This window comes from Chionomys nivalis, chromosome 10, assembly GCF_950005125.1.
Source record: "Chionomys nivalis chromosome 10, mChiNiv1.1, whole genome shotgun sequence".
In the NCBI taxonomy this organism is placed as follows: domain Eukaryota; kingdom Metazoa; phylum Chordata; class Mammalia; order Rodentia; family Cricetidae; genus Chionomys; species Chionomys nivalis.
In genome coordinates, this window is record NC_080095.1 from 77,736,788 (window position 1) to 77,761,344 (window position 24,557).

Below are 24,557 nucleotides of genomic sequence, written 5' to 3' on the forward strand. Positions count from 1 at the left end.
GAATTTTGGAACAGCAATATATATATCCTGTGCCCTTATATGTTGGAAGTATGTGATCTGCTTTTTTATTTTGAGCTTGACAGGTGATTACAGTTAAGAGGTTGTATGAATCTCAGAAGATAATTTGTACTTTGGACTTTGACACATTGCTGAGACTGTGATAGGCTCGGGGACTTTTGAATTTTCTCTAAATAAATTTTATGTTAAGATATTGTTAAAAGCTTTTGGGGAACAAGGAGTGCAATGTGGATGTTTAAATATAATTTCCCCTCATAATCTCATAGAGAGTGTTACTATTAGGAAGTATGAATTGTTGAAGTGGGTATGGCCTTGTTGGAGAAAGTGTGTCAGTGTGGGAGTGGGCTTTGAGGTTTCCTATGCTCAGGATATCACTGTTTCAATTAACTTCTGGTTGCCTTGAAGATGTAACACTCTCAGCTCCAGTACCATGTCTGCCTTCATGCATACTTGCTCCCCATCATGATGGTAAAGAACTGAACCTCTGAAACTGTAAGCAAACCACCTCAAACAAATGTTTGCTTTATAAGAGTTGCTGTGGTCATGATGTCTCTTAGAGCATTAGAAACCTTCAGTAAGATACCACATAATTGGATCCCTAGGTACAGAGGTCTTGCTCCCAACTAAGGCAGGGCTGCTGATCCAGGGCCTCTAATGGAGAGCAAATGAGAATGTTCTCATGATCTTTCAAATGAAGGGAGTGTCTGGTGCAGAATGAATGATACACAAGTGAACGGTTAACACTTTTATTTCAAAAACCAAGATTTGTACATAACACTTTCTGAGAAAATAATTAAGATACTTTAATTAAACAAACCCTATGTTTTAGACACTATAAGAATATATAGAAAGGTTCATATGAGAATTTACTCAAATATTCAAACACAATGCAACTCAATTGGCTGGTTTAAGGGTGTGATTTCTGTCTTTCACAGAATGAAGACTTTTCTGAATTTATTTATTCATTTTTATTAAATTCCACAGCCTTGATATACTTTACAAGGGCTTTATCTGTTAATGTGGAATATAAGTTACGTATTGATTAATTCTTCAAGGGTTAATTGTGCCATAAACAGTGTACTTTTCTTTTTAGAACCAACAGAAACCAAGTAACACTAGCAGAGAAAGGAAAGGAACCACCAAAAAGTCCTGTGTTGTTTGAGTAACGTAGACAGTCTCAGACTCAATCAGATGCTGCCCTGAAAACTGTACTTGCCCCCAGTCCCTGAAAGCAGACAGTTGAACAGACTGGGGTGTGCGTGCATGACTCCTTAGAGTTCACTATTTTACATGTTTGCCTTCAGGAGAGTGTCTTAGGCTGAAGAGCTAATCGATTATATTAGAGTGAACACAGTCACATACCATTAAAGGAAAAAGATTTTCCCTCTATTACAAAAACCTGATTGTCACTTTTCACATCAATTACATATGATACACACATGGTAGGGAGTGATCTTTGACATTCTGGTTCCATATAGGTAGCACCCTTCCTGTTTCCTGAAAGAGTGCATTTCTAGGTTAATGCTAGGATCTGTCTTCTTTCATTAACAACTTGGTATATGGCAGTGTTTAGCAGGGTATGGAGCTCCATTCGGGAGATCCTCTGTCCCTCGGAAGTTAGTGTGGTATTTGTTTTCACTCCACCCCTCTTAAAACCTTATCACTACTACGCCTAGTGTAGTTAAACGAGGTTGACTCAACACCTCCAACACCCACGCGCCTGCAAGAAAAGTTTCCATTTTGTAAAGCTAACACTCATTATTCATTATTTTAATATGCCATAGAACTTTCCATTTAGAATTTTCCCTAAAATATATATTCTTCTTATGAAGCTGTCATAAAAAAGAAGAGAATATCTTCTCTTATTTCAAAATCATCAAAGTAGATTTTAAAAAACCACTTTCCAAACCCCAGGAGTAGTGTACTCCAAGGGCAAGCACATCATTTATCTAAAAAAAATAAATGAGTTTAGAAAAGTCAAATTTGATTCCTTTCTGAAGATTGATCAGTTTTACCCATGAATCCAGTGCACTGAAATGTAGAGCCTGTTAGCACAGGCTGTTGCCATGCAGCTAGGCTGAAGCGTGGCACAGCCCGCTCTTTCAGATCCTAAAATCATACAGGCCGGTTCTTATAATTCTCTACAGTCATTTTCCGGTGCAAAGATGCTTCAAATGGTTGAGAAGCTGCGCTGCTCAAGTGCCCTTCTGAACATAAAGTATTCTGTGGATTCAGAACAAGATTTTGGCACAAGGTCTGCTTGCCCATTTATAGAAAAACTCAACAATCTGTGTAAAAGTGTTTGTTCCCTGTAATCATAGATGCACAGCAGCATGGGTGAGTTATGTGACATTAGGAGGGCAATGCATTTGTGGTTGTTTTGAGCATTCTTTTGGTCTAGATTACTGTTCTGCTGAATAACTATTTTTTTATTACTATGCCAGGACAACTGATTGCGGTACTGAATTTGTAATTTTAATCATCATTTTCCTGGGAAAGCTAAATTATGTCTGCATTCTATTCAAAAGCTTTTATTTTTAAAGCAATTAAACTTATTGTTGATTGGTATTTAGCATCCAATGTTCCTGGAATACTAAAGGAATACACTTTATACATAATCTTCCATTACAGAACATTGCTTGAGAGCAGCTATTTGATACAACAGCATTCACTTGAGTTTTCAAACCAAAGAACTAAAATTACAGCAATTTCACTTGAAATCAATAAATCCATGCACAGGGTTGTGTTCAACAGAATCACTAACTGTTATTTGTTATTCAAAGATGAATGAATCAATAGAAAAATAGAACTGATAAATCATTAGCACTTTAATGCAGAGCAGAGAGGAAAGCTGATAAATCATGCATTTCAAGCACACGTTTCCCTGATGGTGTGTTTGAAAACATAAACGTGCTGTGATGAGACACAGGTCAGTGTGAGTGAACTACACTGAGGCTGTCAGAAGTATTCTATTTCATAGGAGAGCCTCAAATAAACACTATGGAAAGTAATAGTTCCACAATTTCTTTAAACAACCAGAGACCCAAACCATGCCATGAACACCTTAAGGAGTGATCTAGGCCATTATTTCCAACATTTGAAATGTCATAGAGATGCGATTGGAGTGACCGAGTAGTAAGGGGCTAATTGCATGCATGATTTGCTTCCATGAGCTCAACATCATTGCAGGTAGCAATTTACCCTAGAAGGGAGCTGATGCAGTCATTTACCTTCTTGAAATACACTTAGCAGACCCATTAAAAATTAGAGTCATATGTGGCAGGGGGACCAAATAGCCATGAAATTGGCTATTGAGCTTTGTTCGTGTTGTATAATTTACTGTTTTTGAATGGTGAACATGTTAAATACAACAAGTGGGTAACTCACTCTCTTCCAACATTTTACTTTTCACAAACTCATAAGAACTACTATTTTCTGATTCTTTGGTGGGAAACAGGTTCATTAGGCACATAGTTTAAAACATCTATTTGGCTACTTAGTTTGATTATACATCTGTGTCTAGATTCTCATGCAGAAACGACTAAGGCTTTTTATATAATCACAGTTACTGCCAGTAATGTATTTTCACTCATTTTATTGGAATTAAAAGCAAAGCTAAACAAAAAAAACCCATTCTCTATTTTTTAGTACATGAAAAATCTTATGCCTGATATTTTAATGTCCATTCAGAAGATTAAAGATGTTGAAGATACAGCATGGTATCATAGCAACTACTTAATAAAATCTCTGATTTAAGCTTCTCCTTGAGTCACAGGTCTAATACCATAGATACACTCACTAATTATAGCAGGGCAAGGGATGGCAGTTTTGCACGTTGGACCATTGCAGCCTTACGTATTAGTGCTTGCCAACGACAGCAATTACGTCAAGAATCATTATTTTCCATCATATTTCTTTAATCCCTCACAGGTTTTCCCTCACAGTTTGTAAATGGGAAGGGGCTAAGATGTGAGTGGGAGACAGAAAACCCTATGGGAATGCATGCAACTAAAGTGTGCGGTCTCACATCATATACACTCCCACTTGTTCATGCAAAGGTGCCTATAAAAAACAGAGACAATAAGTTTTCTAATAGCCAAATTTTACATCAACTCAACAGAAACTGTTAATTCCATGGTCAGAACAGGAGATTTGAAATGATTCAAAGTGTTTCATGGCCTGTACTATTTAAATTTCTCTTGATAGAGGGTTACTCCTTGCTTCGGTTTCTTCTCCTTTTGATGAGTGAGCAGAACAACCCAGTTTTGGGGGGAGGGCCCATCAGCATTGGGGCTTGGTTCTTGTGTGTAATTCTTATCTAGGAAAGAGGAAGACAGAGGAAGAGTGTTATGAGGATAAAATGCCAAGTTCTGGGGAACTCTGCAGCTGTACTTCAAGAGTAACAAAAATATCACAAGGTTAAAACTCAATTTCAGAGTTTCAAGATTTCAAAGATATTTTAAGTAGGACTAGGATATACATTTCAGTGATACCCAAATGCTAACCCAAAGAAAAAATTAGCTGAAGTCACAATTTCAATATGGTCTTACATCTAACCTCACGTGTCCTACAGTCTCCCAGAGCTTTTGCTTCAGACTGCATGATTACCACCCAGTGTCATTTCTTGAACATTAGTCATGTATTATTGAAACAGGAAAAGATACACCATTACTGCATCAAGAATCCTGACCATGGACCAACAATAGGAGCTGGTTAACATTAGGCAAGCCTTATTTATCTTTTTAATCAGATTGTTTCTCTCTTTCAACACGAGCTGCAAGGCTTCATTTCCAAACAATCATTAGAAATGAAAGTCAAAAGTTAACATGCATGAAAGGTCAGAAATGATCTTTCTAATTTGTTAATTAATTGGTAATACAATAGAATCAGACGCCGAGAAGCCGCAGACACTCAGAGGCACTGTTCTAAAGCGACTCATGTTGATTTCTGTGATATGAAACTACGAATCACCTTAAATGAGACAACCTTAAAGTAGATTATGTCTGCAATTTTCTCTAATTCAACTCTAAATTAGAGAAGACATTTTATGAATATATGCTATGCTCAAAGCTAATTGAAAGCAATTATCAAAGTGGCATTTTGTCTGTGACTTTAAGATACATTGTAAGATAATAAATGATTCTCATTATGTAATAAAAAGGTCACATCTTGCCTTTGGGCTACTGACGCTACGAGTTTTTCAAAAGCAATCTGAGACATTTTCTTTAGCGAACTGCGACTAATACAAGAGCCATCACTTATTAAATATCAGTTGTCACCTGCGCAGCATCCGTACCAGAGATGAGTATTCCTTTCAAAAAGAAACAGCACCTCATTAAAAACTGAAAAAATATATCTCCGAAAGTGCATACCTGACATTTTCAGGTTAAAATAAATCTCCTTAACTTGTCATTCACTAATAGCAGTGAAGCAAAGAAAATAGATGTTTGTCATGGGAATCACATCATTAAATCAGCATTAGGACTTTTGGGAAATAAAAATTCACATTCTAGAAAGATACTTAAAAAACTGAATGAACAAAAAACTTTAAACATGTTGGAGGCAGACTTTGCTAGAAAAATACAACTATTTTAATTATTGTATTTGGAAAGGCCAATAGACTAAGCAAGGCCAAAACTCTCTGGATGCTGAATCTATCTTATTTTTGTTGTTTGTTATGAAGCGAGAAATTGATTGCTGTCAGTTCATATGTCAATATTCCCACTACATATGTAGATTACAAATGATCTCTACCAAACTTTCCCTATTTTAGGTTTCTCCACACTGAATCATTTTTTAATTTGTTCTCTTTAGTCTTCTATGTATGTATATATGTATGTATGTATCATCTATCTATCTATCTATCTATCTATCTATCTATCTATCTATCTATCTATCTATCTATCTATCTATCCATCCATCCATCCATCCATCCATCCATCCATCCATCCATCCATCTATCTATCTATCTATCTATCTATCTATCTATCTATCTATCTATCTATCTATCTATCATTTATCTATCTACCTATCTGTCAAACATTCTATCTACCTATTTTACATCCCAGCCACCATTTCCCTTCCCCCCTTTCTCCCTGCTCCCCTAACTCCCCTCTGTTCGCACCCACCAAACCATTCCTCCTCCATTTCTGTTTACGATAGGGAGGTCTCCCATGAATATCAACATGGCGTACATGACAATACATGATAATACATGGTAATACATGGCAATACACGGCATATCAAATTGCAGTATGACTGAGTACCTCCCCATGTATTAAGGCTGGACGAGGTGACCCAGGATGAAGACTAGGGTCCCAAAAGCCAGGAAAAGAGTAGAACACATTCTCTATTCCCACTGTTAGGAGTCCCCCAAGAGGACTAAGTGACACAATTATCACATATATACAGAGGGCCACAGTTAGTTCCATGTAGGCTCCCTCGTTATCAGTTCATTCTCTGGGATCCCCTATGATCTCAGGTTAGTTGATTCTGTGAGATCTCTTGTGGTGTCCTTGCTCCCTCTGGCTCCTACAATCCTTTCTCTCCTCTTCTGCAGGATTCTCCAGTCTCCACCTAGTTTGGCTGTGGGTCTGCACCTGTTTCAATCAGTTAGTGGATTAAGCCTTTCTGCAGACAGTTGGTCTAGGCACAAATCTATGCATATAGCACAATATCAATAGGCCTCATTACATTGACTTTTTTTCCCCTTTAGTCCTGTTTGGTTCTATCCTAGGTCTCTGGATCACCCAGCTTATGGGACCTGTGCTCTAGACAGTGTCAGGAGTGTCACTGGGTTTTAGTCTGGACAGGCCATTGGTAAGTCATTCTTTCAATCTCTAGGCCACCCTTACCCCAGCACATCCCATAAGCAGGACAGACTATAGGTCGAACGTTTTGTGGCAGGGTTGGTTTCTCTCTCCCTCCACTTGAAGTATTTCCTGGTCACAGGAGATGATCAGTTCAGGCTATAGCTATGACCATCCCTGTAGATTTCTGAAAGATTCCCTTGCTAGCCAGGTTTTTACTGACCCTGAGATGCCCTTCCCCTTCCAGTAGGTCTTTTCAGTACTCTTTGCCCTAGTTTGCTCCTCCCAATCTGGTTGCTCGTTCCCATACCTGCCTGCACTCAGTTCACTCAAAAAATCTCTTATATTTCCCTTTCCAAGGGAGATCCCCATGTCCTTTTTGAGGCTTTCATGTTACCTAGGCTGAGAGGCTGAGGCAGAAGGAATATGGCTACATTCAGTCTCAAATAGACAACAAAAGCCAAACCAAACTAAAGCAACCAATCAACCAACTGACCAACAAACAAAAAAGAAAGCCATTTCCACTGATTTGAGTATGATGGTGGTGGTAGAATATGCCTGTAATTCCAGGCTTCAGGAGGCTGAGACAGGAAGACAGCCTTCTAGAACCAAAAAGAAATAAAAAATTCCATTTAGAAACTTGGAGGTAGGAGGAGACCGAGTGGGAGAGGGAGAGGGAAAGATTTCAAATGCAGTTACTCTGTAACTGGGAACAACATCCCTACTGAATACCACTTGCTAGAAAATGAAAGCCATAGTATCAGAAATGGGTTATTTCTTTTTATTATTGGCCAGGGTTCCCAGACAACCCCACCTCCTGCAAATATTATAAGACATTGCCATTCTTTTGGGCTACCTTCCAGAACTTGATAAGTCCTCACATAAATAAGTCATAAATTAAGAATAGCAGCACATACGTCTATAGTTTTTACATGGCGACTAAAATTTTTATTGCACATTAGCAAAAATGCATAAAGATGTACTGAGATTTATTGTGGCAGGTTATCTGTGTAGTGCTTTGCACGATGCTGTTGAATGCTGCTTCGTTCGTTCACATCTTTGAGTTGACCTCAATTTAAAGTCACTCATATACAAATAAGCAATGTTATGGAAGAGTAGAGAATTGAAGAATTATTTCATAAAGGTGACAGAATAAGGAGTTTATACATTCCTGTGTTCAGAGCAGAAGGTGAACGAGGTCTCTTCACCTTAGGCATTGGTGCTTTCTTGAAAAATTTACGGCTACTTAAGTACAATAATAGAGAACAGACAGGACAGTTCTTTTAAAAATTTATTTCTATATATCATTTGGCTCAGGTCTTTGTTAAGTATTTACCTGGTTTCCTGTCACCCAGCATCAATTATTTCCACCTGACATTATTATGAAAGGTAGAATTTACCTTGTTTTTGTAGCCTGAACACAGGCTACTCAGCATGCTTTGCTTTGAGTCATATCTGTTTATCTAAATTCTTTTTTCAAACTATTTGTATTGAGCTACGTGCTTTTCTCCACTCTCCTCTCTTCCTCCTCCTCCCCTTCTATTCTCTTTCATGACCCATACTCTCCTCAATTCACTCATGAGATCTTGTCTTTTTCTACTTCCTATTTAGAGCCACATATGTCTCTTTTATCTATTTATCTAAATTCTTAAAGCATTCTGATAAGACTGGAAAAGAGACAGGCTTTATTTCTTAAAGGAACTCTCCGATTGCTAGAGGTTCAATCTGGAACATCTCAAAAGGCATTAAATGTTTTCTCAGTTAACATGTGGTGATGTTGGAATGCAGTGGAATTTTTGAAGGTGGGGTCTTGTAGGAGAAAGCTAGGTTACTGAGGGTGTGTTCTTGAGCTTATATTGAAATATATGATCCTTTCTCTCTTTTTTGTTTAAGGCCTGCTTTCCCCTCCTGGTGTTAGCTCCATTGTGTTCTGTACTATCCGAGACTCAACAACTGGTCCATGGAACTTTGGGCTATAGCTTCTGAAGCTGTAAACCTTTCTTCTCTAATTTTATTGCTCTTGAGTATTTTATCAAACTGAAAGAAAGCTGGTTAACATATCCACTTTGAGAAGACTAATTCTTTCTGTGATTTTTACTATTTCCTTTATCTGATTTTGTTCCCATCCGTCCTAAGATGGATGTATCAACATTCTTATGTTAAAGGTCAAATAAAACTTGGTTTTCTTAATCTGAATAACACATTTATTTCTAAGTTCAAGAGCATAATTTGAGGACTGACCCTTCCTGATTTCCCCTTACTATTTATCTCCTCTTTCCCTTTCTACCAGCTACATTTCTGGAAAACTCCTTTCTGACGACAGTTGCAAACGTGAGACAGCGGAGTGTTACATGTGTGTTGTGCATTGGGCTGCAGAGATACTGTCACGAAACAATTTGTCTTGGTGGAAGCTGCATTTCATTCTCATCAACATAGTTAAGGATTGAGTAGCAGACTCGAGGCAGGACAATCAGAAGGCCAGGCAAGATAGTGATCCATTCAAGAAGTAAACTAGACTTTAGTTATGGGAGTGCCAAACTGAACTTGGCAGGGCAGAGTCAACAGAAGAGGAGGAGGCATAGCTTATGCTATATGGTGATTTGGTTGTGCTGGTCTTTGGGAAAAGAGAATGCTTTTAAGTCTTCTGTGCCTCTAACTTCGAATTGCTATGTGTGACATTATAGAAAGAGAGGTACTTTGTGGCATCGGTGACAGCTGGGAAGTTGGTGATGTCAGTGTTGAGTATGACACTCTGAAGGAGAGGTTTAATGTCTTTGGATTTGTGGGTATGGAGTTCAGAAGGAATATGCAAATTTAATGTGCCCATAATAATGTGAGAATAGATTCCTGACAACATAGCAAGTGTGAAATGTATATATATATATATATATATATATATATATATATATATATATATATATGATTTTTTTTAACAGGTTAGTATTGGCATTTCAGATTGAAGCAAGAGAATGCCATCCTGTGACAGACGTAACTACAATACACAAGAGAAGGAGGAGTAAACACTAAAAGGAAGTGTGATCCTATTCTAATCTGCCTTCAGTGTGCGCTAGTCCTTATTTGTTACATAGTCTGTAACTTCCAAAGCACATGTGCTTGAAGGGCTTGCATGCTGAAATTCCTTACAATGGTCTGGGTATAATGTATGTAAGCTAGTAAAATGTTTAACCTAATTTGAAATATTTAAATTCTGCTTGAGAGCTGTATGTTGCAGGATGTTTAAGCAGATGTCCACACAATCGTGAGGATGGCAAATGTCCTGCTTCTGTGAAGGGCTACATGGGGCTTTTGGCTTTGTGAGCTCTGTGGTCCTCATCTGCTCCACTCAACGTTGCTGCTGTAGCTCTGCGTAGTTTTTGGACTATGTGAAAATCAATGAGTATTACTGCGCCAATAAAAATTTATTTATGGAAACTAAAATTTAAACTTCATAAAATTTTCACATTATGAAACATTACTCTTTTTGATTTTTTCCCTTACCATTTAAAGATGTGAGAACCATTATTATAGGCAGCTATATTAAATATAGGCATAATTTAGTGACCTTTGATGCAATTAAGTTCTATATTGAAAAAAAAAGTGCTGAACTATGAGTTACAAAGTGAAACTTTTTTTAATTTAAAAATATGTTATTTAAAATGATCAATAGTTGTATGATGAAAATAACTTTTAGTGGTTTATCTTTGCTGTACTAAGTACCACCATTCAGAATTTCTTTAGTGAAAAATTTTCAATTGGAACATATGCTAGCAGTCCTCAGGTTTGATAATATACACATTGATTATGTTTGGTTTCAATGAATAATGTCTTTAATTGATGCTCATGGCTCTATACTAGGTTAAGTTTAATAACACCGTGATTCTTAAGATGTAGCTCAGCAGACAGCAGTTTCCTTTATAAATATTCTCGCCAAGTCTAGCCAAAAGTTTCTTTCCTTGCTTCATCTCTTTAGGAATTTATTATCACTGAGTTTATTCCTCTGCCTTAGAAATGAATGGAGTGTCCAAAGCAAAGAAAATAACATAAAATATCTGTTGGGAGAGCTTAATTTCTCAATTATTTGACACAGTAAAAGTTACCTAGTTTAATTTTGGAATAAGATTGTATCCTTCCAACAATGGAAACTGTTTTGAATTCAAGCATGCAAAAAAGCCACATGACAGTGGTGGGGAAAGTGCCTATAAAATTTTCAGGTCCATAGATGCCAAAAGAGAGAAGACAGACAGACAGAGAGATAGAAAGATTGAGGGAGGGATGGCAGGAGAGACGAAGCAATGAAACAACAACTTTCTAAAATATCTTCCCGGCTTCCTCATGCTTTCATTTTCTGGAATGATGACAATTTCCAAATTTAATGTTCTCTTTAATAGCATCATATTCAAAGAAGTCAGTGCAAAAATTTAAAACAAATATGAAGTTGCGGGTCTTCCTTTCTAATGTAATTCACAGGAATTTTTAAATATATATGAAAAAAGAAACATTTTTTTTCTGATGACAATGAGCTGAAGGATAGTTACATACCTCATACCTGGATTTGAAATCTCTTTTATGATATAAATTTAGTTCAACATTCAAATTATGTTATACCTTTAATTGGTTTCCAGGAAGGTCAAAGATATTTTTAAAGCATTTTTATTATTCCAGTGTCACTAGTGAGAATTATATTTATGTTTATTCCAGGAATTTTCAAATCCATATTCTTATGAGAAAACACTACTAACAACAGGATAGAAAAAAATAAGACAGAAAACTCCCCTCTCCTGACTGTAATAAAAATACATTCACAATTCATTTCTCATGAATATACTTCATCTCAAATTTCCTGTATGATCCTTATCATCTAGTAAAGCCAAAGAAAAGCAAGCACACAAACCACCCAACAAACAAACAACATGGACTCCAAGACATAAAGTAAAGTCTGAGCTTGACATGGTCACTGGATCCAACCAATTTTTGAATTCTGGTCAAAGGAAGCTCAAATATAACCAGCAAGCATCATATGATGCTATAGATGTTATCTATATGACAACTAATAGTAGCTATTATTTTCAGCAGCAATTTCTTAATACTTTTAATGTAATCATTTGTTTTCCAGTGAAAAACACATTCTGACAACCTTTCAAGGATAAAAATGTCCAAATTCCTTAGCTGTCACTGAGACACTGCATAGAATGGTTACCTGCTTTCATTCTGGTGTCTGGGGGTACCCCTACCACGTGCCAGTTCACCTTATACAAAAGGAATATGAGAAAAATACAACTGTGGGGAACTGGCTAATTATTAAAAGCATTTTTTTTTGAACCAACAGTTTCCAGTTCCTAAACTCAGTCATGCCCTAGCCCATGATGGGAATGATCAGAAAATCTCAGCCTTTAATGTTAAGGCTCTTCGAGGTAATGCAATTTTGACATCCCATCTGTTACAGAACATCAGTTGAATGATGTCATGATAGTTGACCTTATCAGCAATGTGTCTGGTGCGTTGATGAGTGAACACACTCTAGTTAGCCCAGATTGAAGGGGCAGAAACGGGGGCAGAGAAAGGGCAAAGACCGGTCCTTGGAGATAAGAGTGGTGAGAGAGAGAGAGAGAGAGAGAGAGAGAGAGAGAGAGAGAGAGAGAGAGAGAGAGAGAGAGAGAGAGAGAAGAAAGAAGAGAGTTGAGAGAGAGAGAGAAGAAAGAAAGAAAGAAAGAAAGAAAGAAAGAAAGAAAGAAAGAAAGAAAGAAAGAAAGAAAAGAGAAAATGACAGTAGGTGGGCAAGACTCACCTTTTAAAAGGGAACGCAGGTAATGTGCACAGGATAAGCTCTTTGTGGGTGCAGCTGGGATGGATCCTGTCAGGACCCTAAGGGCAGGCCAGTGCAGATGCCTGAACACTAACCGTCTCAATACAGTTTCTTACCTCTTTATAAAAAGCTTACAGTATATTTGCTTAATTACTAATGTTAATGCATAAAGTCAAAGCAAATGAACCAACAACGAAACGGGCACAGGCAAATATGAGACAGCAGCCAGGGTCAGGCGTAGTGATCCACCTGAAGACGATCTTTAATTACTGAAAGAACTCAATCCTACGTGTTAGTCTAAGGATGCGCATCAGCGAGGCTACATTTCTAATCTGACCAACTTGAGAAGATGCTAGAATTTGGTCTGCGTGCATATTTTGGTGCTTTTGAAAGCTAATGCTTCATTCCTCTCTCCCTTCTCTGTGCACTGTCTGCTGTGTCCTGAACTCTGTTAGCGGCACGCAGGTCTCTCTCCTTTAGCACTGTAGGTGCATAAGGCACCGCACAGCAGCACGCTTCTCATTATCTATCATGTGTTTACATTCTGTGTCCAGTTGGTTTTGGGATTTTTATTGAAAAGCTCCAATATGTGAGCTTATTATTTTTATCAAAATAAAATTAACTTTCAAAATTGAAGCCAACTACGTTTTCAAAATCAGGAATAAAAGACCATCTTAGTTTTATTCACAACATTTAAACTGAACATTTTAAGGTGAAGAACTATAGACAGGTAAGTCTAATTATAAACATAGCATTTGGGATAACTTTTAAAAATGTAATAGGCCAATAAAAATTCTTTAAAATATTTTGCTCGAACTGCAATCAAATTTAATAAGTTTGGCATTAATTAAGCTCTAATAATGTACTTCAATATCTTTCCTAAGTAGTGTCATCCATTTCCCCTTCATCCAGTTCGAATTGTGCATATTGTGGTGTCATCGTCATCTTAAAGCATACTGAGAAAATGACAGAGTTGCAAAATTAAAATCAATGATAAATGATATTTTTTCATGTTTTATACTAATAGGTATTACTGGGCTTTTAAATTAATAGAGTTGTCAGGCCATGAACCAAAATGGAAATTATATATTCCAGAAACACCTAAAGATGACACCGTGGAATATTTTAAATCTTAATTAGGAGGTGCAATTGTTTTGTCCCCTGTAACTGCAGCAAATTAATTGGAAATTAGTCACAAGCAATGCTTTTTTCCGGTTAACAACCTGAAATGAAGAGACTGGAGCTTTCTGCCTTGCCGTTCTTGTTTGAGGGCCAGAATGCACACAGGCAGTAAATTGCACTGTCAATTACAGAAAACAACTACTGTCGTGAAATTAGAAAAAATTAGGTACAGGTAAACAGAACTAATTAATGCACAAGTAAAAGGGAAGACATAAAATAATGCCTAGTTAAACACTAACTTGCCAGTCTTTGGGAAAAAAATTAAAGTTTAGAAATGTAAATTTATGCAAAATATTTATCAATTAAGACTTAGGTAAAGGATGCATGTACTGTGTTTTATCTAACCACGTTTGTAGCATTATTTCTATTCTCACCTTAGACTATGTCATGTCCCCATAGAAGCAGCACCTCGCTTGTTGAAGTTTATTTCATGTTAATTTTATATTCCTCCAAATAGAAAAACTGATGCTAATTAAATAGCAAAATGTTATATTTCCTTCAGTAGGGAATTATCACTTTTCCATATTTACATATTAAGTCCAATGTCATTTCTTTTGTGTCTTTGCTGTTTATTATTTATTTATTTAATTTATTCCTTGACAGCTTCATAAATGTACATAATGATTTTACCCCATCATCCTATCTCATGCCCCCTCCTTCTGCTAAAATTCTTTTTCCTACCAAGTCTCCCTTCTACTTTCTTGTCTTATGTGTTCATGTGTGTTTGTGTGTCCTATCGAGTTCAATTAGGATTATTTAATACCATGGGTGGAAAAGCCCTTTACTGGGCCATATGCAATGTCCCATGCATCAGTGGTTACACCATTGTGACATCTCTTCCTCCTGCCGCTATTGGCTGTCGGTAGTCAGGGAAATGTGTGTAGGCCCAGTCCAATTTCTAGGCACACCAAAAAATTTACTATTTGTATTTATCTACTTATAATTTATGGATTACTCATTTTCATATACATTTGCTCCTTGCTGCATCCCTTCCACATCCTTCTAAAGGAAGCCATTAGAACAGCACAAGATTCTCGAATGCTAGTATCTGTCAACTCAGGGATTGAGTGTTAAGTTACAGTAGCTATGTAACTTTCAATGAGAAAATAATATTCATATCAGACTCCCCGAACACTAGTTACTAGAAAGATCAACCTGGTGCTTCAAACATTATTTATTAATATCTAAATTTAATCAATTTAGTGTAAGGACCTGAAGTTAGAAATGTTTACTGATAATTTTTAAAACATTAATCTATTTGAAATAAATTCTAATCTAATTTTCTTTTCAGATGATTATTAAACATATTCTATATTATGGTGATATGCCGTCATTTTTCTGTGAGTGCATCTGCATATTCTAGTGGGAAACAATAAAAGTCACTGTCTCTCCTCCTGTAAAACTGCTGGCTAAATCCTAAACCTATGTCAGACTTTTTTCTCATCATAAGTCATATGGGTTTATCTCTTTATTCTAGTCCCTCAAAGATTATGGCAAAACTACTCTAACTATAAAACAGGAAGAAGTCAGGCATGATGGCACACCCCTCTAAGTCCAGCACTCAGGTAGCAGATCTCAGTGAGTTCAAGGCCAGTCTGGTTCTACATAGTTTCAGAATAGTTAAAGCTGTATAGAAAGATCCTGTCTCAAAAACCCAGAAAAACAAAACAAAACAAAAAACAAACAAACAAAATCAAAGAAATCAAAAAACAAACAGCAAAGGAATAACTTCTACTCTCCCCCTCCAAAATAACTAACAACAACAACAAAAAAAAAAAAACCCACAAACAAAAACCTCAGGAAGAAATTTCAACTGCATTCAATACTAAACTTATACCATAAAAAATTGTTGTTTCTTTCGTTTGTTACTAAATACAACCAGTAATAATCTCAGCAATCTATCATTATTTTGTTGTGATGTATAGTAGTTGATATCAACAGTAAGACAGTCTTCGTAAGAAGCATAAGTAGTTCTGGAATTCAGAGGACATGGAAACTCTGTTCTGGTCTGTCTGCCCTTGTTTTTCCTCCACTGGGATGGAGAGAGGTACTTAACTTCCTAAGTAGTTTCTCCCTCCCTCCTGACAGAAATTCCATAAAACATTGCTTTCAAGGAGTGAAAAGTATTTTTAACTTCTGACTGCATGCAATTTCTGCTAAAGTGCAAGAAAAGTTGACTATTTCAGCTGCCGATGCCAGCTTGCTCAAAATAACATTTAAAATCGTAAAACCTAGAAAGATTTTTAAATAAAAACCAATGAAAGGAAGTTGCTAGCAAAACGGCTGTGAGTCCGTCCAACAGGGTGACAAGGTCTTAGAATTTCTAATTTCTCTTTAGTCCTCAGGCTTGGGGGTCGGTGACTTAAATAGTAAATATAAGGAAACCCAAATGCTGATTTTTTTTGTTTTTTTCTTCTTTTTTTTGTACAAATCTAGCTGTGTTTTTATTACTCAGATTTGTCCCGTTCTCTCCTAAATCTTCCCAGGCTATTGTTATTTTGACTGAAGTAGTTAGTTGGTGAAAAGTGCTCCATGTTGAAGTTCATTTTAAAAATGTTTGTTGCTTCTTAAAAAAACCCCAAAGAGTTCGAAATGTGGCTCAGTTGGTAAAATGATTGTTTAGGATGCACGAAGCCTTGAGTTTGATGCTCCTCACTGCATAAATCTGAGCTCAGTAGCACACTCCAGGACTCTCAGCTGTTGACTGGTAGTGAAGAAGAAATGTAAATGCAAGGTCAGTCTTAGCTACACAGTTGAATTCAAGCCTGGCTATGGTTACATAACACTTTGGCTATGTAAAAGAAAGAAACCAAAAGCAATATAAGCACATAAAATAGGTACTATTATGTTTTCTAATATAATATACAAAATGCCCATGATATTCCCAAATAGAGAGCAATTTTGTGCCTTCCACTTCTTCACGGGCCTTTGAGAAGGCCATTAAAACATAAAGCCAGCCACACTGAACCTCATAGAAGAGAAAGTGGGAAGTACACTTGAATGCATTGGCACAGGAGACCATTTCCTAAATATAACCCCAGTAGCACAGACACTGAGAGAAACAATTAATAAATGGGACCTCCTATAACTGAAAAGCTTCTGTAAAGGAAAGGACATGGTCAACAAGACAAAATGACAGCCCACAGAATGGGAAAAGATCTTCACTAACCCTACATTTCCAAAATATACAAAAAACAACAACACCTTCTTAAACTGGCTTCCTGAGTATCAGCTCCCTGGGCAGGGTGAAGAGTATGTGGCAAGGCATCTTCCTGGACCGACTGGCTATTGTACAGCCACAGTTCTTTCTTTCTCAGCCATATTCAGAAAACTTCCAGAGCCTGCTATTTCCTTTTCTGAACCTTCTATCCTTTGGCAAACAAGCGTAAGGAGCAGATGACAGGAGTAGCAATAGAAAACTGGTTGGGGAGAGTCTTATAACTCTGCCTCATGATCTAGGGTTGCACTTAGCCTGAACTCCACAGTCTAAAACTCCCCTTCTAGTATCCTACAGTCATAGAAATGCTTCCACATACCAAAGAATCTTCAAAGAAAAATTCTCTGCACTTACTCAAATCATTACCAATATGCAGAAATCCCTGAACTATTAATGTTATCTTTATAGCTAAGTGAGAGAGCTTAAACTGTAAATGTCAATCATTTCACTCAAACAAGGTAGGCACTGTCTGAAATTGCCTAAGTACAGGGCTAAGTTAGGGCTAAAAAAATGAATGAAATTTTCCAAAGTGGCTAAGATTTTTAGCAGTCAAGTTTTAGGGCATTTATAAGACTTGTTTAGTAGTTTTGAAAGAGATGTGAAGTGGAAAATATATTGTGAAATTTCCAAGTCAGCAGATGGGCACTTGTGAAGGATAATATGCTGGCTTGATGGAGGGAATTCAAGCGGATCTCAAAACAGCCCAAGGCAATCAAACCTGATGCAGAGGGGCAGGGTCCCTTTTTAACTAAAAACTGAGTCAGAGGCACTGCACTGTCCCTGAAAGTACTGCAGACCCTGGGCAAACAGCTTGCAGCTGCTATCAGAGAGGCTGAAAAGCCAGCCAGGCAGATTAGGGGAGAATTCAGATCATGAAGTGGACCAAACGAAGCACAAGGTTTGGGAATCCCACCCCATCTTTCTTGCACTTCCTGGCTTGTGCTTAAAGACACCTATTTTATTTATGGAAGACGTAAATACTGAGCTCTTATACAAAGGCCAAAGAGAAAGTGTACTTTTCTTATTCAAGGACTAGGAAATAAAGACCCTTCACATTAAGAGTAGTGAAGTGACTGCTGCTTCCTTCACACTCTGATGCCCTCCACCCTGTCCCCTTCTCAATTTCATGACTGAGACAGGTGCCTAAAACTCAGAAGAGGAGAAGCCTCCTTTGATAGTGAAATTTGGCCAGAGAAGGACAAAAAAGAGCCTGTCTGCCTCTATCCTCCAACTCTTCAGAGTGAGCTCCATTTTAAGTGTTCGTTTTTCTTTTTGGCCTGTTCATTTTCTAAAGAGAGAGAGAAAAAGTGTGGAGTTGGATGGGTATATGGGTGGAAAGGTAGGGAGGATTTGAGAAGAGATGATCTTGATGAGAATATACTATATATTATATATATATACTGTAATATGCTATATATTATATATGTATGTAATATATTATGAATCTCCATATAGATAGATATATCCTTACAGTATATATAACTACAAGATTGATCCATAAAACTAAAACCTTAAGTTTGTAGGTAGAAAAGCAACTCAAGAACTATAAAAGTCAAGTGTGGCAGAAATCAAGGAGGGGAGGATTCAGGGAAACTATTCAGTGAATATATGTGGATTACTGGGTTGACAATATTCCCCAAAAAATCAAAGACTGACAAATCCCCAGTCCCAGGCATGGGAGGTCCAAAGTTCAACAGGTCCAGTGGCCCCACGCAGAGAGAGCGCGGCACACCTGGGTCTCCCAATATTTCTACTTGGGCCCCAGGTAGCCACACCCTAATTAGATGTGATTGGTTGATAGTTTTTCTATCAGCTGTCTCATTGGACTTAGTGTCCACTCAACAGAATGGGAATAGCATGTACTCCTGAAAACCTAGCCAGTTACAGGCGGACAGAGAGATCATTGATATCAGAGGATAATCTACTACTGCTATGTTCCCAGTTGCTTTCTAAATAATTGTCATCATACCTACACAGAAATGCAGCTTTCACCCTCATCCAAGAAACCTCCCTTGGCAGTAGACAGAGCATAGACAACCAGTACAGAAATGAACTGATTGTGGGGTGCTTAAGACCAATGGGTACATCTACAATTCAATTCCTACACCCAAGGCTCAGGAAACATTAGAAGAGGAGACACTAAGATTATAAGACCAAGAGGACTAATAAGTTTGCTGTGAGATTGCATCTCCTAGAAATGATAGGGAAGTCAGACTCATAAAGTCTCACAAACATGGCTTAAACAAGACCTGTACAATGACACCATCAAGAGATATGCCGACATAGAAGGGAGGCATTTATCAGTGCCCTACCCCTACACAAAGAACTACAGACTACTAATGACTGCTAAGAGACGAATAATTAGTGTTTCCCAGGGATGAACAACTCGTTTAGTTACTCAAAATCCCATAGTCTGCACTGAAATAATAACACACAAACAATACTGAATGGGCTCAGCAGATTGTATATATATAGCAATAATAGTCAAAAAAGAGCATAAATTTGAGAAGGAGTAAGAGAGCATGGGAAGTGATGGAGGGAGAAAAGAGAAGGGGTGATATAATTATATTTTAATAAAATTTGTTTAAGTTTGTGTGATTCTCCTGTGTTAACCCTTGAGGTGAATCAGCAGGGAATGACTTTAAAGGACACAGTGATGCTTGACAACTGAATGGGAGAAGGAAACCACTGGGTTTCCAGACAGCATTACAGGACTTTCACATATAAGATGAAATCAGAACAGTATTGTCAAGACTGAAAGCTGAACTCATGTGGGAAACAGAAAAGACAGACTCACACCTCACACTTGTGCCTTTTTCAGTTCCCTGTTACAATGAGAACAATGACAACAAACCAATATTCTCCATAGAAATTGAACAAAAATCATATTAAAAAACAAAACAAATCATAACTCATACCATGATGTTTCAGGTCCTCAGAATATAACATGATATGTCTGAGTACATAAATAATCAGAATAACCTCAAAAAAGCCTATAGGGAAAAGACAGTCAGTGATTCAAACTCTGAGATGATATAAATATTAATTTTCTTAAACAAAGATTTAGTAGTTATTATACCTATGCTCTAAGAAGTAGTCGAAAAATTCATGAAATAATATTAAGATAGCCATCAATTGAGAATGTTTTGTGTTTTTGTTGCTTTGAGGTCATTTCTCATATAACCACATTTGGCTTGGAAACTGCTTTATTGTCAAGGATGATCTTGGATTCCTAATTTTCCTGCCTCTAACTCCCAAAATGCTGAGATTATGGGTGTGTGATATTCATCTGAAATTTTATGACTTAGAAATACTGTGATCAAAACAAAGACATCAATTGGAAGGGTGAAAGAATAGAATAGAAATAAGGAAAAGCATGAGTAAAGTTGACTTAGATGAATATTTATCATTCAGTTGGAATAATGTCAAGAAAAAGGGGAAAATGAATAGACTGGGAACCATGAAATAACATTCTTACATATATACCATTAATGTTATGGAAGACAAAGACTGGTGAAAAATCAAGAATTGAAGAAAAAAAAACACCAATATATAACAAAATGTATAACATAAATGAGCATTGCATGACATAGTGTATATTGTAATGTATGACATAAATTTACAGATTCTCAAAACTAGTGAAACTGAAACAGGGTATGGTCAGAGAACACTATAATCAGATACCTCAACATCAAACTTCTGAGAACCAGACAAAGAAGGAAATTCTGAAAGTTGTCCCCCAGTCACCATGAACTTAACACCCTAGACTATGAAAGAGGAACCACAAAATGCTTGAAGTAAATCAATGGTGCTGACACACACGCACAGCTAAGACATTCATTGTAGAGTGGGAATCTTTGGAGACCTCATCAGAGAAGCTCGGAAATAAAAAGAATCAAGCAAGTATTTCAGTCAGATGAGAGGCAAAACAGATTTCTGAGAACATTGTCTTTAAGCTTGGCACAAAAAGGCTTTTTGTTTGCTTATGCATTCTATTGTATTAATTAGTATTTAAATCCCCTTGCAATCCAGGAAGCTTTTTAGAAAACCTATAAGATATATTAGGATTAAGGTTATTATCCTAGCTGGACATGGTGGCATATGCATTTAATTTTAGCACTTGGGAGGCAAACACAAGTAGATCTCTGTAAGCTAGAGGCCAGCCTGGTCTTCATATCATGTTCCAAGTCATTCAGTACTATCCAGTGATACCCTGTCTCAAAATAAAAGCACATATTCTAATAGGATCAAATAATTCAAGCCAGGTGTGGTGGCACATTCTTTTAATCCCTGCCTTCAGGAGGCAGACACAGGAAGATCTCTGGGAGTTCAAGGCCAGCTTGGTTTACACAATGAGTTCCTAGACAGTCAGGGATATGTAGAAAGACCCTGTCTCAAAATAAAATCAATATAATAATAATAATAATAATAATAATAATAATAATAATAATAATAGAATAATATATTTATTTACAAATAATATCAATATGTATAGCATAGTGATCTTAAAGCATAATAATAAACCACAGTCAATGAGTTGTGTGGGTATTGTGCTTGACAAGACAATGGGGCTCCACTTTCAGTCTGTGGTGAGCAACCTTTTGTTTTAGCAAAAGCCTTCAGTGTTTGGGGTTTTCCATTGGACCACCTTGGCTAGCAACTCAACTGAATGTGACCTACTCCCACCATTGGAAATCTCACCTGGCTACAAGAGATGATATTTGGGAAGCCATATGCCTTATTACTAGGAGTTCTCATTAGGATCGCCTCCATAGTTTCCCTTATATATGAGACTCAGAAAAGAAGTTCACTAAAGAATTGTAAAATGTATAAGGTTGAGAGATTTCAAGAAATAATAATGCAATTTATGATAGAATGTAAATTAGGTATAAGATTTTGGACTCACCAAAATAGGACAGATAATTAAGTATTTTCTCTGAATTTGTCAAATGCAAATGGACTAGATATTATTGATGTACTTATTGCCTATATATTGTATATAATTATTTTAGTTATTGCATATTGTTTTCCATTTTTAGTTATAGCCTTCTTTTTTATTTTAGAGAAAAAAGGGAATATAGTAACACTTTATTTGCATTTTAATAAATAAAGTTTCTATTGCACTAGGTTTCCACACCATGCCCCAAGTGCCCCCACCAATCCAGCAGTCTTTCTCACACTCTCTTCCTCCACTCCATCTATCCCCACCTCTTATCTCCCCACTCCCATTCCCATCAGCTCCCAGTCCATATGTAAAATCTATTCTATTTCTTTTTCCAGGGGAGATAGCTGCATTCTCCCTAGACCTCTTCTCTACCTAACATCGCTGAGTTTACAGATTGTAACTTGGCTATCATTTATGTAATGGTTAATATTCACTTGAAAGTGAATAAGTGCCATATTTGTTTCTCTGGGTCTGGGATACCTCACTCAGGTTGATATTTCTTTCTAGTTCCATCCATTTACCTGCAAATTTCATCATGTCATTTTTTTAAACAGCTGAGTAATTGTCCATGGTGTTCTTTATTCATTCTGTTAAGAGACATTTAAGTTATTTACAGTTTCTGGCTATTATGAATAAAGTCACAATGGGTATGTTGAACGAGTGTCCTTATAATAGGATGGGGGTGTCCTTTCAGTCTATGTCCAAGAGTGGAACAGATGGGTCTTGTGATAGATTGACTCCCAACTTGCTGAGGAACCACCATATTGGTTTCCCAATTGACTGCACAAGCTTCCACTCACCAGCCGTGGAGGAGGGCCCCCTTTCCTCCACATCTTAGCCAGCATGACTTGTCACTTATAGTATTGATCTTAGCCATTCGACAGGTGTAAGATGGAATCTCAAAGCAGTTTCCCTGAGAATAAAATTCAGTATCCGCGTAGCCCTGTAGAAGTTCCCTACTGGAGCTGTGATAAGCCATTGTGTAGGAGCCAGATCATTAGAGGCAGTGGAGACATTGGAGTGTGAGCATCACAGCAGCACACTGCAGTGTGACTCGGGGCAGCAGTGGGATGGACGACTGTGGCTGTGCCAAAGGAAATAGCTCAGTGCATCCAGTAATGATAAAAATCCTATTTGACAAAAGATGGCACTCTGTTACAAATGTCAAATTAGTCAATTATTGTGAATTCACGAGGCAGTACAGTTAACAGCCTGCTTCTCTCTTTTATCACCTGACCTTGGGTGAGGTACTTGATTTCTCAGGCTTCAGGCTTTTCTATTTTAATTTGTCATATGGAATTATGATAACATTATTGATTTTAATGGCTTTTTGAAGATTAAATAAATAATGATTGTGAATACATTGAACATAAACATTTAATGAATATTAGTAAGTATTTGCTTAATAAATGTTAGGTATAATTATCATGATTCCCTCTGAATATCTCATGGTATTGCAAATGTTTAGAAAAGTCTATTTGCCTTGAAATTCAAGACACTAAATTGCTGTATGTGGGAAATTCAAATGTATAAAACTTTCTATTTTGGGTGCTAAAGGTCTGAGAAAAATTGGATTTACCAAGTGATGGGACAGTAAACAACTTAAAATCCCAAGGAGCAGCATAGAAGGACTAGAGAGAACATACGCGTATAATTGCTGCTAAGAAATCAGCTACCACTCCGAAAAAACTCCTTATTTTTACTGTGGTCATTTTTTTCACTTAGTTATGATCTGTTTTGGCTTTAGCAATATGGAGGAAAGCTTCAAGAATTCTCTTTTTCTTAATCATTGAGCTCATGGTAGAATTCCATGGGCATCATTCTTTGAGAAGGTGTCACAGGTAATGACTAATACACAAATACTGGCTATCAAGATTTCAAGTCATTTACAGAGTGCAGGATGTGTCCAATAAATATACAACTAATAACACAGAAGTAGCCAGAGAAATTTAGCTACACCAAAACAGGAAACAGAAGGATTTAATCTTTGGAGATTGGAAAAGTATTCCTTCCATGATACATTCAAGCTCTTTGCTTTGAGAATATAATGAATAAAGATAACTCAAAATAACTTTTACATGTATTTCGATATGAAAAATATGTGAATGAATTGCTAGCCAAACTACATTATGTTCAGTGAGAGAAGATTTTAGGAGAAAGCATGTTTTAAAATGCTATAATACCCCAAGAAGTATTTAAGAAATTTATAAATTCAAAGTGTACTTGGTATTGGCAACCAAAATATGCAGGAGGAACAGTTCTGTATTCTGAGAACTCAGTGAAGATCAAACTGATGGTCCTTGACTTCTGGGAACTTATACCTAAAAGGAAAGGAAATGGTTGTACTTTCAGTGTGAACTGGTTGGTGTTATCACAAGCAGCGGACACAGGAGTGAGGTGGAGGCTAGTGGGGTGGAAGACAGGACAGAAATGGCAATACCTACAGAAGGCTCTGTGGAGGAGAAGCAGCAAGGACTATCCCAAAGAATTAGCTGCACCCCTCAGCAGTTAAGGAAGAAAGATTTTCCAAACTCTTAGGAAGTAATGGATTATTCAAAGGAAGACGAGGAAGAAGAAACTGTT

At 37.0% G+C, this 24,557-nt stretch overlaps 1 protein-coding gene across 11 annotated transcripts in view; it reads right to left on the reverse strand.

Annotated features, from left to right (window-relative positions):
* Positions 1 to 750: 750 nt before the first annotated feature.
* Dgkb (diacylglycerol kinase beta) overlaps positions 751 to 24,557 on the reverse strand; it is a 592,477-nt gene continuing 568,670 nt past the window's right edge. For all 11 annotated transcript variants that reach the window (XM_057782585.1, XM_057782593.1, XM_057782590.1 and 8 more), the window contains one exon: positions 751 to 4,336. In XM_057782585.1, the coding sequence (XP_057638568.1) occupies positions 4,229 to 4,336 (108 nt within the window). In that variant the 3' untranslated portion in view covers positions 751 to 4,228. The remainder of the gene's footprint in view (positions 4,337 to 24,557) is intronic.